The sequence below is a fragment of the Cornus florida genome, unplaced genomic scaffold (genome assembly GCF_030987335.1).
Source record: "Cornus florida cultivar Cherokee Brave unplaced genomic scaffold, ASM3098733v1 CherokeeBrave_3.0.0_Hap2_Chr09, whole genome shotgun sequence".
Classification (NCBI taxonomy): domain Eukaryota; kingdom Viridiplantae; phylum Streptophyta; class Magnoliopsida; order Cornales; family Cornaceae; genus Cornus; species Cornus florida.
In genome coordinates, this window is record NW_026775579.1 from 80,384,091 (window position 1) to 80,402,571 (window position 18,481).

General features: G+C 36.7%; 1 protein-coding gene across 1 annotated transcript; it reads right to left on the reverse strand.

Moving 5' to 3' along the window:
* Positions 1-209: 209 nt before the first annotated feature.
* Positions 210-15,503, reverse strand: LOC132274584 (uncharacterized). The gene is made up of 19 exons (XM_059775898.1): positions 13,899-15,503; positions 10,403-10,488; positions 9,859-10,254; positions 9,251-9,334; positions 8,703-9,083; positions 7,028-7,088; positions 6,608-6,698; positions 6,356-6,459; positions 6,033-6,281; positions 5,610-5,857; positions 5,264-5,440; positions 4,963-5,184; positions 4,815-4,868; positions 4,525-4,590; positions 4,289-4,429; positions 4,124-4,177; positions 2,530-2,589; positions 945-1,349; positions 210-848 (listed from the first exon to the last, which is right to left on the reverse strand). The coding sequence occupies exons 1-19, from the start codon at positions 15,214-15,216 to the stop codon at positions 684-686; spliced, it is 4,362 nt and encodes a 1,453-aa protein (XP_059631881.1). The 5' UTR covers positions 15,217-15,503; the 3' UTR covers positions 210-683.
* Between the last annotated feature and the right edge of the window lie 2,978 nt (positions 15,504-18,481).

Here is an 18,481-nt window from a genome sequence, read left to right on the forward strand (position 1 = left end):
TGTTGAAAAGAGGACATAAAAAACTCACTTCATCAATGAAATAAGGAAACAATGAGCCAAATACCCAGCACAAATGAGGCACAACACAACTGAAACTTTACTCAATAAGAACAATCACAAAAAGCCAATTTCTAAAATAAACTGCTGTTAGTGAACAAGTAAAATGCAAGCAATTTGAGGGTCTGAACAGGACCAGTCAAGGTGTGATATTGACAAATAATTAATGATCTTTACTAATCTGATGCTGCCTACAATTGCGAATTGACATTGTAAGATATATACAATAACTTTACAGCCCCTGCACAGTAGGCAATACCTTCTAACTCTCAGTATACGATTACAAGAAGCGGAGCTTCTGCTTTGCCCTTCAACCAGAAGAAACAAACATCAAGAGGACGCAATTTGAGCCACTTGAAAATACATGCAATGGTAACAAACCCTAACCCACTGTACACTTTGCTCTCACAATGAATATACAACAATGCTACCAAAACTTTCGTACCCAAACCAACTTACCCGTAATAAGGATGCGCTGGCTGGGACACTCTCGGCATAAAGTCTGCCATTCTCTTCAACGTTATAATAAGAAATGTATGGCAGTGTCCAGGTAGAAACACATCCACGATAGATGGTTGTTGGCCTCCAACGGTGTAATCAGACCCCCAAAAGGATATGTTGTTGGTCTACCCATCCCCATCCAATGGTTCTCTAGAACATGCGTCTGGGACAGTCTCCTCCTTTGAAAGGCATCGAATAGGAACATAAACAAATCCTTTAGGTAACCGCTGATTCTTCATTGATGCTTGATCTGACGTCATTACAAGCTCTTTTTCAAATGTTTCAGTGTACTGTGTTTATTTATAAGCAATGGTCAACATTTTCATATAGAGACATTCTTTAATTAAATACAAAACATAATAATTAGAGTGAACGTAACTTTATACCTTTCTGGACTTCGACCTCCTTTCCCCATCATCCGAAAGATTCCGTGATGCAGCAGATGAAGGTCTATGCGGAATTTGCTTCCCAGAAAATGATGCTCTCTCTTTAGGTCTTGGCATAAATAGATGTTGTGATGTGGAGCTGTCATCTGTTTTCTGATCATTGTCCATTGCCATTGAAAACTTAATTCGACGCTTACCTGAAACTGTGCTGTCTACAGTTATGTCATCAGATCTTTGCATTGCTTCACTACTTGATCTGTAACCATCTGTATGCCCTTTCAGGGATGTCGTAGCTGATTCTGAACTAACATCAGGCTGAAAGAAAGGACTACGAACAAGTGCAGACAAAGCAACAGAGTCTCTATTTGAAGCAAGTACACCATGTGAGCAGAGGACCAATTCACGCTGCAACATTTAAAAATATATTTACACACGATTAGAGGTTCAGTGAGAGAATGAACTTCAATTGCCAATGAACCAGATTAGTGAACCATAAAACAAGGGCTGCATACATGAAAGATTATGAGGTCACCACTTTAAAGCAGGACATTTGACAAGTTAATCTAGGCTTGCAAACTAGGAAACAGTTGGCGAAGCAAGCCTAGTCAAAAAATAGTATAGAAGGAAAAAATAGGTGCACCAAAATGCAAGATAGACCATCCTCACAAAGGTGGTTACAAATACCAAAAGGTTCAACGTGAATGAATCATCAAGTAAATTAAAATCAACTGGTTTGCAGAATCTATGAAGCAGTATCATTGGACAATATAACAATTTAACATGGTGATTGAATGGTTCAGAACCACATAATCGTCCCTCCTTGTACAAATGAAGGAAATTACTACCAATCTTAAGAAATCTGGTACATCAGTACTGTTGGAGAAATAAACATATACTATTTATATAAAGCCAACACTTTTATGGTGTTCCCATATTCTTCCTAAATGCAGGTGAGACTTTCCTACACAGAGGCTTTTGATTTAACAATTCAAATCATACCACATCATACATTACCCAAACTGCCCAAAAAGTCTCCTTTCTGAGAATAGAGATAGATAGATAGATAGAGAGACAAACACACACACACACACACACAGAGAGAGAGAGACTACAATACCTACCCAAACAGTACATTCACACAGAGGAACTAAACTGATGGAAACCGAACTAAAGTAAATGATACAATACCTACCCAAAAAATAAATTCGCACAGAGGAACTAAACTGATGAAAACCAAACTAAAGTAAATGAAAAAATTGTGAAGCAAGTACATGCATGTCCTCGTCCTTGTAGACGCACAATAGAAATAACAATTTTGTTCCATACTCCTATGCACAAGTCTGCAGTACAGGAATGAAATTTTGGCACTTGGTCCAGTTCATATGCATATTTAAATTGATGAAAAAAAAAAAAAAAAAAACATAAAATTCAATACCTAAAGTAAACTGGTTCAAATAAGCAAACAATATATTAATCATCCTTTTCTTTCCATAAAAGCAAAAGATATATCCACAACCCACCCCACCCCCAAATAAAATAAGGCAGACACAAAAAATATTACTATTGACTTCAGAAAAATACTTGCCTTCAATTTCTCCCGTTTGATGATTCTTTCACAAAGAAGACGTAATCTCTCCAATTCAACCTGCAAAATAGAATTCCATGCGGGGGCATGATCAAATTATTATGATTCATCTATCAAACACATACGACTGCAATACAACCTGAAATTTTGATTAACATGATAACATTAATCATTTAGCTAACTATTTAACCAATTCAGTTATAACTAGTGCTTGCAGGATTGAGAACATTGCAAAAAGAAAAACAGCACAATACAACCATACACAGACATATGCTAAGAAAAGCAAATATATAAAATGCTTGACAATAGGAAAATTCAGAAATGACAGGGATTGTATACATAGACAAGGGATGTACAACATAGCAAGCCCTTTAGATTATAGACATAAAGACAAAGTTGAACGCAAAAAAGGTATACATATCCTGATATATTACTTTTACTATTTATAATGTATGAGGTCAAACTAATTACCTGAAGTTATTTTATTTTAATTTTTTAAGAAAAAGGAAACATTTGTGAGGATTTTAGAAAACATTAGAAAATATATGAAATAATTAAGGAAACAGAGGCATTTGATGCAAAAGAACGTATAAGCTTATCTAAAAACCAATAATCTATACTATATTACTAATGCAACAAAATTTTCAACGCAACCAGCATTCCTCCTCAAATATACAAGAGGGAACGACATGTCTACTAAAACCAAATAAAATGAAATTAATGAATATTTCACCCAATTCATAATTAACGCCATAAACCATAAAAATCTGCCCCTTAATTCATTTCGTCAAATGACAGAAGCATCTGCCCGTGCAAGTGCCAGGTTAAGTTCTCTGCAGATAAGAGTTTACAGTCTGAAGCTGAAGATGCGGGAGATTTAGAGGGGCAGACTAAGACCCAAAACAAATAACATTTGAAACCTCGACTCAAACAAAACAAAAAGAGCATAGATATGCTGCAAATTGAGGCTCAAACATTTATGTCCTTGCGAAGAAACATATTGGTTTGTTTTTTCATCTTATAATCAGAGAGTCATTTCTCTGTCTTCACTTGTTTAAAGGGACATGTCATATCTTCTACTAGATTTAATTTTTTGAAACCATTTCTTATCTCTTTTTCCAACCCTCTCTATGTTGGTAGGTTCATTACATCTTTCACGAAAGCAAATACATATATAAAAATAATTAAACATACACCAGATATAATATCATATGTTCCCCATTACTCAATCCAATTCTCTCAAGCCTTTTTTGATAGGACTGCCGCAAAAAAAACCCAAATCTCAGTAATCAAATCGTGGTCAGGTAAATTTGAAGCCAAGCGTTAGATAGTCAAACCAGTCAAATTGCAAAATTTCAACCAACTAAATCAGGTTACAAATTGCTATTCAAATCATAAAATGCAAAGGGCCTAGAGGTAACAATGACCATCAGTTGTTTGGACAACATGATCCATCTTTAGATGTCATCAACTATTTAGACCTAAGTGAACCAAAAATTGCATATGATAACATATAACAATCTTGACCAGTAATTATAACTGTAATACAACTGGAACTGAATGCAAAGAATGAGCATGTATTGTTCTCACTGACCCTAATTTGCTTAAGGCTCTTCAACTCTTCTATTCCATGTTTTTGAGTCTCGGCCTGTAAAATTTCATTAAGGCAAAGATGAGAGACAAAAAATCATAGCATGTGACATTTATTTCACGAGAGAATAAACACACACACACACACACACAAACACAGAGCTTTGACCTTTGCTCTCTGCTCCAAGCTATGCTTTTCACAATAAGCCTTGTGCTGAAATTTGCCACCACCAGTCTTCAGATTCATGTAGAAGCCAGCACTTCTAGCACAAGAGGGATGAAAAGTGCTCTGACAGTGGCCATAATTACACTAACAAAGAAAATTGCAGTTATCAACATCTTAGTTCTAATCAATCTTCTTGACTTCAAGTAGAAAATTCAAAATAGAGCTATTGCAATCTTCACCTTTACACAGACACCTTGTTTGCGACGGCAGATGTGACAAACATCACTCCCCTTAGAGACGGACTCCTGGAATTGTTCCGTGATATATAGTGAGAATGGTACACATTACAAGGGATTGTCAAGGTTTACCGTAAAAGATAGCATAACCAGTAAACACATATTCCACAAATTTATGCCAGATTTTACCACTCATGCAAACAGTGGTAAACTTCTGATATTTTCAGTAAACAGATGAACCGCACAACATAATTCTAATTGTATCAAATCCAATCACATATACATCAACATACCATTCCTTCAACAGGATTCACTTGTCCTCGTCTGAATGTTGATTCTAACACCCACTACATAAACAGAAAAAAAAAAATAATAATAACAAATGTTAATAAGAATAAAAAATAATTCTTTTACCAAGAATGAAAAAAGAAAAGGCTTTACCTCAGCACAGAAGGCATGGATCCATTGACCATCAGTTGACTTTCTAAATGCACCAGCAGTGCCACCACATAAACCACATTCCGCAACAAAATAAGGCTTCTCCCAAGAATTGACAGCTGGAGTTCCAGCCCATCTAGATGGCAATAAATCTTCACATAATTCACAGTACCATGGACCTGTAGAATCTCTAGCACTACGATAGCAATCCAAGTGAACTGCAACCTGATAAAGAGAAGAATTTGTTAGAACTCAACTATACGTGCAAAATTTTTGAAAGTAATTGTGTCTAAATTTAGCAAACCTTGCAACCCGAACAGACTAAAATTGGATTCAAAACTGTCTCAGACCGCCTGCATATGTCACAAGTTCTAGGATGTTCTCTAAAGAATTCTGAGGTAGACTGGACAATTTCGGAATTCTTTTCTGATGAAACACGTGCAACAGCCAACCTTGAAGGTGTTTCCTCTGCTCGTGGCATCTGCTGGGAGTAAAGACCACCCATTCCACTAGAAGTGTTAACTCTCAATAGATTATGCGCAGAAAGAAAAATAGCAATGTTTATGATAAAAAAGATAATAATAATTAATTCACCAGCTCTCTTATAACAACTAGAAATAATGTTATGTTAATGAGACAGAATTTACAACCTCTTGGTGAGCAGTTTCTTCAAGGGTATCCTTCCTGAATGATGAAATCCTAGAGGACGCTGCTGCGGCAGCAGTTGCAGCAGCAAGCACAGCCTGGGCTTCTTTGTGCCGTCTTTCTTTTCTTCCCTGTTTTTTTGCTTCTCTAAGCTCACAAAGATATTGGTTAGCTAGTACAGAATCCCATTTTTGCTTCCCTACATCATTATTTTCCCGCGGTAGACTATTCACAACCTTGCAAATTAAATCATCTGCACAGACATTACATACGAATGCAAATGGTATGGTCAGATATCTATATGATACAGCACAAATACGCAATTCTGAGAACCACAGTCTTAAAATACTTTCCTTCTAAGTAAAAGGAATGGAGAAAACAGAAAGCCAACAAACACCCAAAAGGCAAAAAAGGGGCAAAGATGATACCACTATAGTGCTTTCTTGCAACCGCATTGTAAAGTAGCCTAGACTGGTTAAATATAAGCTCCCCTTCAACTTCATCTTCCGGGGACAATTCTAAAATTCCCATATTCCTGGCCTTCACCAAATGTTCTAAATTCACTCCATCTAATTTAGAGATCGTGTCTGCAGAAGTTGAATATTGATTTTGGTGGTCACAACAAATGCCAGAGCTGGAAGATGCCTCCAAAGGATAGATTTCTGGGTTCCTTGCACCTGCAAAGCGAAGTAAAGTAAGTAACCACATGACCTGAACAAATGTGAGAGACAAGCATCAAATAAGACTTTACCCTCAAACTCGCAAGTTGTGTAATCTGAAAGAAACCCATTCTGCATCTGCAACAATTTGTTGTGGATAAGTGGATGAATGTAAGAGCTAGACTCTGCTGCTTTTCTGCATTAAGCAAATGTAGAAATTTGTAGATAATCAAGTAAAACCACATAATTCATGAATAAAAAGTAAGCAAGAAATGCTTCCCAGCAGCATCAAATGCCTCATTGAGAATAAATCTACAACAAAAAGTTCATTTCCAAAAGCTTACATGACATCAGGGATGTGATTTGTAATAACGTTGGAATTTTCTGGATTTAGATTCTCAGTGGCATTCTGCTCATAGGATGTAGCCTCCTCTACTGCACCAATTAAACATACTTCAAATTCATTAAAGGTTACAAAATCTTAGAGCTTGACATAGATGAAAAGAAAACAGGAATTGTGCGGGAATTGTAGCTTCTCCATGTAAACTCGATTTTACAGAATTACAAACAATATAACAAAAACTACTAAGTAATATGCCAAACAGGCCTGCACCATCCCCTCCCCCCAACCCAAATAATAATAAATAAAGCACACACATTTATGACTATATAATGAAGTATTGAACAACACGGCATAGAGCAGCAGTCATTAAATTTGACCAGCATAAACAGGAAGAAAATTAAATGATCATCATAAAACAAACCTGTAGGCAGTGATTGATTGTTTACCAAAGTATCGTCAATCTCAACAGGCTCAACCAAAATCTGCCCAAACAGGAAACTGTGTTATTAAAAATATCAACTTTAGTTGTTCGAATGAAAACCTATGAAGAACAAGTGGAGCATAAAGAAACCTTCCTAAAGAGGTGGTGGGATGCTAGTGCTTGCAACGACTATAGTGATTGTGACAGAGGCCTTAACAGTTCAGAGAATTATTGTGATAAAAGTAGTGGCCATAATAGACACAACGGTGACTCCAGGGCACCTGGAAACTAGGACCTTTGTCTTGCCTTGCAATTTGGAGTTGACAACTCTGGTAAATAATGCATTTGAATTGAAGTTTGCCGCCCAAAAAATGGAACAACCCACATTTTACAGCATTAGGTTTAAATTATTAAGTAGTAGGAACTGTGATTATCGGAACGAAAACTTGGAAATCAACTTACAGCACCGATCAAAATAGAATAGAACTACCAAAGGTAAACAAGAAAGCATGGTGATATCATCACCCCCGAGGCAAGTACACAGTATTGGGATATCATCACCCCCTAGGCAAGTACACAGTATTGGGATATCATCACCCCCTAGGCAAGGACCAACATGTAAAATATGCAATATCACTGAAAGCCCAAACAGACAGGGTGAGGAATACCAGCTTACATTTACTGGCTGTCCATCACTATAATATCAATAGCATCACCGTACAAATAAATAAGACCCTGTTCAAATATGACCTCCATGCAGAAAAGGCAACAAACATTAATCTACATGTAACACTGAATAAAGATGATGTGATGGTGTGTGAAGTCATTACACTAAGTAGACCCAAAATAAATTAGGGCTGGCATCACAGTGACTTAATTAAAGCAGGAATGTTCTTTTCTGATAACCCCAATTCAATAAGGCAGCAAAAGAGGAGTGCTACAGATGGGGAACGAAAATCATTTTATTGAACATGAAAGAATCTAACAGATCCACATTGTTTACATTTCTAACCTCAAGACTATGGGTGGATTAGAAGAGTTCTGGTGGATGATGGACCACATAGCGTAGACAGAAGGGTACCGATACAAAATCTTAGCAAAAATTTATTAAGAGAAAAGAATGCCAGCAATACGCTGAAGCTATCAAAGAGCGGCAGGAAAGAACAAGTTCGACAGAAAAAATGAAAACAAAAAAGAGAAGACTCAAGAAGAACTGAATGAAGATGACAACTTCTAAACACCTACTCTGAATCATCTCCTCTCATTTTCAAAACTAACAAATGCTTCCATGGAGTAATTGAAGATTCACTCAGCCGCCACAAAGACATAAACAATTTAAGAGAAGTTGATCAAAACAAGGGGAAATAAGCCAAACTAACAATTAAAATTAAACAATCTGTTACACTAATATGAAGTGATATATAGACAACAAATTATGCCTTACTTATCAAAATAAATATTATGCCTTGAATTATTTGGCCCTAACAGGGCGTGTGCCTGTACCCAGTGGTAGCACATAACAACTAATACTGTTGGAGAATAAAACCAACGAGATATTTCAAACATTTTAAACAAAGTAATCTGAGTTGTTTTACGTTTCAAAACTAAACAATAATGAGAAAGATCACCAATAAAAACATTAAGAGCAGAAACCATCACAAAAAGAGGTAATTACCTTGTCAGTAGCATCAGGAACAGATTCTTTACTTGAATAATCTGGGTTTTCACTGACAATTTGATCTTTTTTGACCTCTTCTGTCACTATTCCATCATCACTGACCATTTCCTTAGATGAGCATATAACTTTGTTATCCTTAAAAATCCTGATGTTGCTTTTGGTTCTTCTACGAGGTGGTACAGATTTAACACGAACATCAGAGATATCTGACTCTGATACTGTAATAGCATCAGAATCACCAGTGACTCCCATCTCATCCTTGGACACAGGCGCGGATTTAATTTTAACTTTCAGATTTTTCTGTAAAGTACCAATATAAGCATGATTTTTTAGCCATTTGACTATTTTGCAACGCATGTCAGGGACCAACTGACCATCCTGCAGGAAAGAAAGACAAACCACACAAAAATCAAAACAATGGAGGGGAAAGATGGCAGCTACAATTACTTATACACGAGTATCATGTGCATGTTTAGGAGCAATTAGACATTTCAAAGTTAAGAATCTATTTACAGACATGAAAAAATAATATAAGTGAACATTACAGCAAGCATCGATGCCAATGAATCAGGTGAAAAGCCAATATCTGAGGCAACATCCTTTACATTGACTTTTCCTCGATCAATCAACTGTAAAACAAAAGAATGTAGAGCTTAAAACAAAATTGACTTATACATAAATGCCTTCACCAAATGAAATTACAAGAAAAAAATACTGAATATTCCGCTGTGTTTGGAATGGGAGGATTTTACCAGAATTGGACTTGAAATAGGATTTTAGGTGTTTGGAATGTGTGGGATTTTAAAAGAACTGAGATTTGACGGGATTTCATGGGAAATATAATAACGTAAATAAATCCGGGGAAAATTGAAGGATTTGACAGGATTTGATAACTAACTACTTAACTTACTAAAATACCCTTTTAGAAACCCTTTTCACAAGTCTCATCCTACAAACTGTTTTATGTGTCTCATCCTAAAATTGTACAAAATTTATGTCTTTTCAAATTCCCTTTTACAAATCCCATTTTATTCCAAATGGAAACTAGAATTTCATATTAATTACAATCCAATTCATTTTCCAATTCTAATTTCAAATCCCAGAAATATTTGATTCCAAACAAAGCATAAAAGTACAAATATGTTCAGCATACCTTCTTTAGAATCAGAACGAAATCCACGGAGTCAGATGTGTCAACATCTTCACCATTATTCCCCTCTACTGTCAACATATTAACACGTTGCTGACCATCGCCACATTCTGACTGAAGTTTGGAATTTGTTCCATTATCCAACGGTCTTTTTTCATGCAACAGTCCATCACCCAACTCATTAATATTAGTATCAGTTTTTTCAACGTGGATAGCCATTTTATCTCCATTTTTTCGGCCAAGTTTTAACTTGTGCGATTTGCTCACTGTTGAAGTCAGTGCTTGATGTTCCACAGCTAAGGAATTAGAGCCAACCGCCATAGACAGGTCTCCTGCTTGTTGGGTGCTACCACTACTCTGAACTTCTGAGTGCTTTGAGCAAAAAGCCCGTAATTCAACCTATAGAAGTTTTGAAAGGAAAAAGAATTTACTCAGCAAGCCACATTACACCATAGAGGTAGCGACCATATGAAAAATAACAGCATCATCAAAAAGACACACACACACACAGTATTTCTACAAATCCAGAAAGCTAAGTAAGGCTTACATCATCGCATCCAAATTTTCCCCAAATCTCCATTCTGTGTCTTGCCTCCCTTGCACATATAGGATGAAATGAAGTCCTGCAAGTTCCTAAACAAACATGAAAATAAAGAACATGTTACCAGCAGAAACGTCTACAAATTGAACATCCCAAAAAGGGAACATGCATAATGAATAACCTTTTTTATTTAGGTAGGAGGGGTTTGGGAAGGAGGGTTCACAATCACTTTAATTATAAAAAATAGCCTAAGACAGTAGCAACACTTTAATTTAGGCTAACATGCAAACTGCAAAGACCAGAGAAACACACAGAGAATGTAGTTTTAAAAAAATATATCCTTAAAATCAGATGTAATCAAACTTTAAAAAACCATAGGAGTAAAATTGACAATCCAACTGAAGAGAGAGGGAGAGTAAAATTGGTAAATTAGTGCCTGCAAGGCAAACAAGCGTGCGACTCATGGCATAAGTAGAGAGAGAGTAGACATGATTTGTGAAACTGAACTCTTATAAACAACCTCCAACACATGGAGTGCAAAGAGCACTAATAAACCCAGAAGTTTATGAAAATATAGCGGCAGGATTATCACAAGCAATTATGAGGACCAATATGGGAGAAAAGTTATAGAGAATTAAATTAGTCCTCCCCTAAGAAAGGAGACCTACTTGATGAAAAAAAAAAAAACAGATCTCCTTTTTATTGTGAGTAAAGAAGATACACTGTTGCTAATTATTGTACATTCTAATACTGAATGCGCTGGTTAATCTGAAAGAAGAGAAAATACAGGATCGCTAACTTCTGTAAAATATTTCCAAGGTATATGCAAAACTTTTTAATTTCCTACTCAAACTCATGCGCTGTATTTGCAAAATTTGCAACAATAAGGGTTAAATTTCTCATACTAAATGGCACCCCCTAATTGCAATTTCCTATTTATTCTCATGATCCTAACTTGGAAGTAAATGAAAAGTACTCATCCAAGTGGAGCATTATGGCAAAGATCAAAATTAAAAATAAAAATTGCCAATTTCTTTCTCTCTTTTCTTTTGGGATAAATTTCACAAAAGCCCCAGAATTTTTTTTTAAAAATAAAATCCTAAACTATTGAATCAGGAGTAAACTCCCCCCCCCCCCCCCCCCCCCCCCCCCCTTCTCTTTCTCTTCCTCTTCTCTTTCTGAGGAAAATCCATCATTTCCATTTGTTGTTAAAGCTCCCATAAAATAATGCCCTTAACTTATTTTCCTAATTAGTTCAGGATTTTTTTGGTGCATCCATCATATCCATTTTTTTTTTCTTTTTGAACTAGGAAAAAAAAAAAGATTTTTTTGGTAAATCGTGAGTAAATACAAAATATTGGTCGGTGAAATTTTTTAGATCCGTCATTCTTATTCACTATTAGCACCCCCATAACAAATCGGCCTTATTTGATTCTTTCGTTAGTTCAAGATGTTTACTAATAGATTAGGGGGCAAGGGCAAGGGATATACGAAAAAACACATATAGTTCAGGGGGTTGTCAAACTAACACCCTTTTTCTTGACAAGTATATCCAATGGACTGCCTAAAGTGAAGTAGAAACTACGTACATGAAAACTAGAAAAATACTAAAGCAAAACTCATCTGATAAACTAAAGCCTCTACAGAAATCTTCAAAAATATATCTGTCAGGAAGGTCAAAACCGACTGTTCCAACTAATAAATCAGTATCTCTGTATTTATCAAAAATAAAAAATTAAATCAACATCTCCACATCTTTGTAGTTTGACGTGCTCCTATTACACTCTTTCCAAACACACCACGAAATCAGTATCTCTGCATTCCTCAAGTCCACCTATTATGCTCTTTTCCAACACCAACATATGTTGCATAAAACGACTGCCTGTCACACCACCAAAGCCTGCTAGCTCTTCTGCCATTGCAGCTACTGCCAACTCCAAAGCACCTCTCCCATAAATCAAGGTTCATCCAATATACACCAAAAAGGGACACTAGCAGACACAGAAGCTCATCACCACAAATTATAAAATATATTCCAAAACTATGTATTAAATGAAATGGAAGTAATGCCACTGATCAGCCATAACTATTTCAAGATTCTCCAGACCATAAACAAGATAAGAGAAAGGAAGAAAACATCATATTCGAATCAAAAACTTTAAGCCCTTCTTTGATAGGAAGGAAAGAAGGAAGAGGGGAGGGAGGCAAGAGATGATGGAAGGAGCAACTCTCTATTGTTTGGTTTGAGGAAGAAGAAGATGGGGAAAAATAATGGATGAGGGCATCCTTCTAGACCCATCATTTTTCATCCATCCAGACTAGATTGTTGAAAGTTTGGTACTTTACAATTTAGACAGTGAACAATATAATGGCTAAAATAAAAAGATAAAACCTCTCTCCTCTTTCCCTACTTAAAAATGAAAGGTCTCACCTCCTTCCCCTCTACCTTCCAAAGAAAAGGATGACGCAATACCTTTCCCTCCTTGGGGATGCCTCTTCCATCCATCCTACCCTCCAATTCCATCCACTCCTCCATCCTTCTTAAGAACAACATGTACTCATATAAGATGCAAGCCTAACAATAAGACAACAAGAAAAAAGCCATGTAGCAATTCATATGGTGCAATAGGTTAATAAGACTTCATCTCATAAGCCTCAACTAAGGGGTGCACATCGGGAAAAAAGGATAAGTTAAAGCAATTAATTGCTAACGCAAAACAAATTAATGAATTCCTATGACCCTACAAGATAGTTGTAGAAATGGAAATATAGTAACACACAGCACCATAAAAGAATTCTTAATTTCAATTTAAAGGGAAAAATCTACATCTCTAATTAAGGAGGATGCCAACAATAAATACCTATTTGGAATCCAATACACTACAAATTTAGAAGGACTATAATCCAAGGTGGAAAACATAACCCGCTGCAACAAAAATCAGAAGCTGCAGAAGAATGAGACTGATACTTTTACTTGTTGAAAACTGAGAGAGAAAATAGTGAGAGTCAGCAAAATCATCCTTTATTTCTTTATAAAAAGTTGAATTTGAACAAATGTAGGTATCTCTTAGCTACACCCACCAATCAATTGAATAATCCCTCAACAGATAGTTGCAACCTATCATTGGCATGTTAATTCCGGATAAGTAACTCTTAAGAGGTAGAATAAGAAAGAGAATTAGCAATCAACAGCAACTATTTCTATTTAATCCAATAGGTTTTTATAATGTTACAAGTACAGTACACAACAATCAACATATACAAGAATCCAACACTGTTCAACAGCTTAGAGGAAAAAACATACAAAATGAAGTCAAAACATGTATTCAAGATGTCACAAAACAGCACCATTTACTGTATATAAGGCTATCAGCTTAAATATGTTCAAATCAAACTAATAGAATTACAATAGACATAAATTCCACATAACAAAATGCTCTCCAGGTGCAACATCCAACAAAGAAATGCAGTGTGGAGTACAATAAGGAAGCAACAAACATACCGTTACTGCACCGAACACAGGCGCCAAACTTCACCTTGCATAAATAACATACTAATTTTCTCCTAGTTTCCTTTATTCCCTCGATATTCATTATTGGCTCCATTGTCCTCGTATCCTCTATGTACACTTCAGGCATCCACTGACAACAAAACAAGTGAACAAACTCCAGACTCCTGCCATTTTCGCTTATAACACCTTTCTTGCGGACAGGTTTCAAAGCACCACCCTGCTTTGGGCATAGCAAACAGGGCCTGTCAGCGCTGTGGACTTCGCTCTTCTGCTTACACCAATAACACAACCAAGAATCAACTATGTTATGTTGCACACCATAGCACCTCTGATGAACTGCCACATTACAAGAGCTACAAACAATCAAGCGGTTCAACTGGTCACCTGAATCACCCCTGCTACAATATTGGCACAAAGAAGAAGACCCTTCAACTGGACCTGCAACAAGAAGTTTTTCTAAACCTGCATCTCCACCCAAAAGTTTCCGTTTCTTAGAAGGCCGCTCAGAGGTGAGATATATCTTACTCCTAGAACCTAAAAGCCACTCTACACCACTGGTACACGTTGCTGACTGCGACAGAGAAGAATATCCCTTGTCTTCTTGATTCAAAACATTAGCTCCTACACTATCAACTTCCATAAACTGCTCAACCTCTTCTTTAACCTCTTCTTCTTTAACCTCCTCTTCTTTAACCTCCTCATTTGCGATCCCACCATTTGCCCCATTCGTCCCATTGGCAATGTCATCATTCCCAATACTATCCCGAGAATCATTTCCCAATAATGGAATCAAAAAACACTTTTGAGTAGCTGAAAACCCAAAAGAAGACACTTCATACAACTTTTCAATATCGTCTACTGTCAATTCTCTGAAGTACTCCTCAGTCTCAACCCAAGTGTTCGACCCCCGAACTTTATCTGCCCTGCCCGCCTTCGACGACTTTGCTTCAACACCCGAATGGGACTTCTTGTGCCGCTTCCGACTATCTGAATGCTTTAGCAGAAAACTGGCTAACCCACAAGGAAGAGTGGTGATAGTAGAGACCTGACCATCCTCAGAATCGAAAGGGGAACGATCAGAGAGCGCCTTGCGAGCCTGCGTATAAAAATCTACATCTGCTGCCGCTAATTTATCAACGTCCGGCGGCTGTTTCGCCGGAAATGTGGTCGGAACCCTAAAAATTGGGCCAGGCTTCTCCTCTGTGCCGCAACCTCCGTCCGCACCCCTGCCCATCATCTTCCTCTGCCGGTGACATCGGACTCCGGTCATCGCCTCCACCACTCTCGACCACCACCACCACCTCCGCATTCCATGACAATAGAACCCTAACCCTAACTCTAACCCTAGTCCTAATTTATTCCTAATCGACTTGCTCGGAGAGAGAGTGCGCGACTCTAGAGAGAGGGAGGGTGTGTCTAGGGAGGGATAAGGTAAAGGGGGGTTCGCGGCTAGGGTTTTCTGTTATTCGTATTTTGTTCTCTTGGATCCGTTTTTTTGAGTGGTTTTGTTTTCTCAGTTCGATTTTGGGTATCGGGGATGAGAGAGAAAGAAGAGAGAGAAAGAGAGATTCGCGTTTCTTGCAGGCAGACAAGGCGGTTCGTTTTAAAGAGATATTTTTATAGTGGGGTCGTTTAGTCCATGTGTGACGTAATACACTTGTACTCAATTTAACGACGCTATTAATAGACGTGGCACATTCGAATGAAGCACTTGTGCACCACCTCATCCCTATCTAATTTTTTTAATTATATATCAAAATGTCCGCTTTTCCAAAAATATAATGTTGACTACAAAATTAACAAACTAACATTACCACGGGAAAAAAATTAAACTAACCAAATGAAAAAACAAATTAAACTAATAAAAAATTTAAAGGCAAATTACACTATAACCACCTATGTGGTTTGTGAATATTACAGGACTTTCCCTCTCAGATATAACACTCTCCTCCCTTGAGATTGTCATATATTTCTCCTCGCCCTAACCGAACATAGAAAAGACATCTATATCCTTGTTGATCAAATTAAAATTACTTGTTTACCCTTTCTTTTATGAATCTCATGGAGAATTAAGCCTAAAATTTCAAAGGATTTTGATTTGTTCTGAGAATCATTTCCAATCAAACCATATTTGTACTACCAAAAAATAAAGTATATACGTGTGTTTGCTTGTTTGTGTAAATGATCCTACTAGCATCAAGTTCTATTAAAATTTGTTCTCTTATGTCGTGTTATGTCTAACTCGTATCCAATTTGTTCTCTTATATCGTGTTATGTCTAACTCTTATCCCATTTGTTAATTAAGCCATGCAAGTTGGATTGTCTTACTTATTTTATATAATTGTGTCTTAATCGTGTTTGGTGTTAGAAGTTTTTAGGAACTATGTCTCAAATTCCCATTATTATTAGTTTCTATTTTAGAGTGTATTTTTATGGTAATTTATTGTAGAGACGTGAATTGGGCTCTAAGAAATTGTAATCCTTGTCCACAAAGGAATTGGGTATGTGACTCTATAAATAGACACTTAGGTTATTGTTGAGAGTTATGAGTTGAGAGAAATGTAACATCATAAGGGAGTACGTTGATGGTAGGGGTGAGTTGCAGGTTTGGTAGAGTGAACACTGATGGCGAGAGGGAATCTCGTGGAGTACACGGAGAACTCGGTCAAGAGTTTGTGTGCATGGTCCGGTGTTGAAATCCTCTACTATTGTAATATCTCTACATATATAGTGAATCTCTTCTCATTCGTGGATGTAACCATGATTTTAGGCAAACCACGTATATATCTTGTGTTGTGGTTTGAATTGTTGTTTTCTTTCTTTCTTTTGCTTCCGCTGTGCCCCAACTGGTATCAGAGCTAAAGGTGAAGGAGATCCAGAAAACACAAGAAGTCTCAACATGTGCTACAACGAGCTTCAGCTGTAGGTGGAGTCAATCGGTTTGGTTACATGGCATAGAGCTTGAGTAGTCAAGGTGGAGCCTTGGGGTTTGACTGATTGAGCAACGTATGAGTTATGCAATAAGATCGAGAAGATTGAAGTTGTAGAGAATTGTCTAGATTTAATTGCCATATGAGAAGCGATGATTGACTTAATGGAATTTGAGCTAAGGTGGAGATTGTTAGGAATTATGTCTCAAATTCCCATTATTATTAGTTTCTATTTTATACTGTATTTTTTAAAGATAATTTTTTATAGAGATGTAAATTAGGCTCTAAGAAATTGTAATCCTTGTCCGCAAAGGAATTGGGTATGTGACTCTATAAATAGACACTTAGGCTATTGTTGATAGTTATGAGTTGAGAGAGATGTAGCCTCATGAGGGAGTACGTTGATGGTAGGGGTGAGTTACGGGTTTGTTAAAGTGAACATTGATGGCGAAAGGAAGTCTCATGGAGTACACGGAGAACTCGGTCAAGGGCTTGTATGCATGGTCCGGTGTTGAAATTCTCTCATATTGTAATATCTCTACATACATAGTGAATCTCTTCTCATCCGTTGATGTAACCCTGATTTTGGGTGAACCACGTATATATCTTGTGTTGTGGTTTAAATTATTGTTTTTCTTTCTTTCTTTTGCTTCCGTTGTGCCCCAACAGAGGTGTCTCACGTCAATTTTGATTAGAAAGTGAAATGGGAATAAATGGGTTGGGTGTCAGTTTCACCTAATAGGCTAAAAATTTTGAGTCAGATCGTGAAACACTCGACCTGTTATAGTTGGTATTATAGTCAGACTCAGTTTTTTATCATGTGTCACGCCAAGCGTCTAATCCGGAAGTGTCCGAGTGTACCCCCAAGTAAGTAGGATGAGCCGACCACAACAAGAGCATTGCAAGTTCGGGTTGGGAGAATAGTACAACCTAATAACTTAAACTTTTAGGTTGAATCACAAAACACTCACCCCGTTATGCTGAATTCTTTGACACAAACCATAGTAATCATGTTGTGTTTTGTCAATTCTTTCAATTTCAAGGCACTAATAAAGGGCTTCCAAACATAACATATAGGTTTAGGTATGTTGATGTTGAGTATAAGTAAGGTGGTGTTTGATAAAATTAACAATGAGGTAACTAAAATTTTAAGATTTGGATTTTAAGTATTGGAATTTCGAAATGTTAATTACAAGTTGGGATTTTTCACATGTTTTTTCTTTTAAGACTATTACTATTAGTGAGTGAAGTCCATTACACTTTACTCTATTTTAAATGGCACTTAACTTTTTAAGTGATATTTAAATTGCATTATCAAATGTACAGTATTAAATTATTTTATAATCTAAGTGTTGAAAGGAAAATAACACCCAAAATATGTAGATCATGAGACAAGGAATCCATAGGGTTAGTTTGGTTAGCGTCAACTAGCTAGAAAGGAAAAGAAATGGGAAATTTTTAAATTATTTGGTAGTTTGGTTTGCGTGAAATGAAAAATTTTCAGGAAGGTAAAATTCCCGTAAATGGTTGATTTTCCTTAAAATGTTTCCTCTATAAAACACGTGAAAATTTCAATTTCGCGTGAAAGTTATATCATTATGTGTTAGTTTCCAATTATACCCTCAACAGTTATTTCTCTTCATT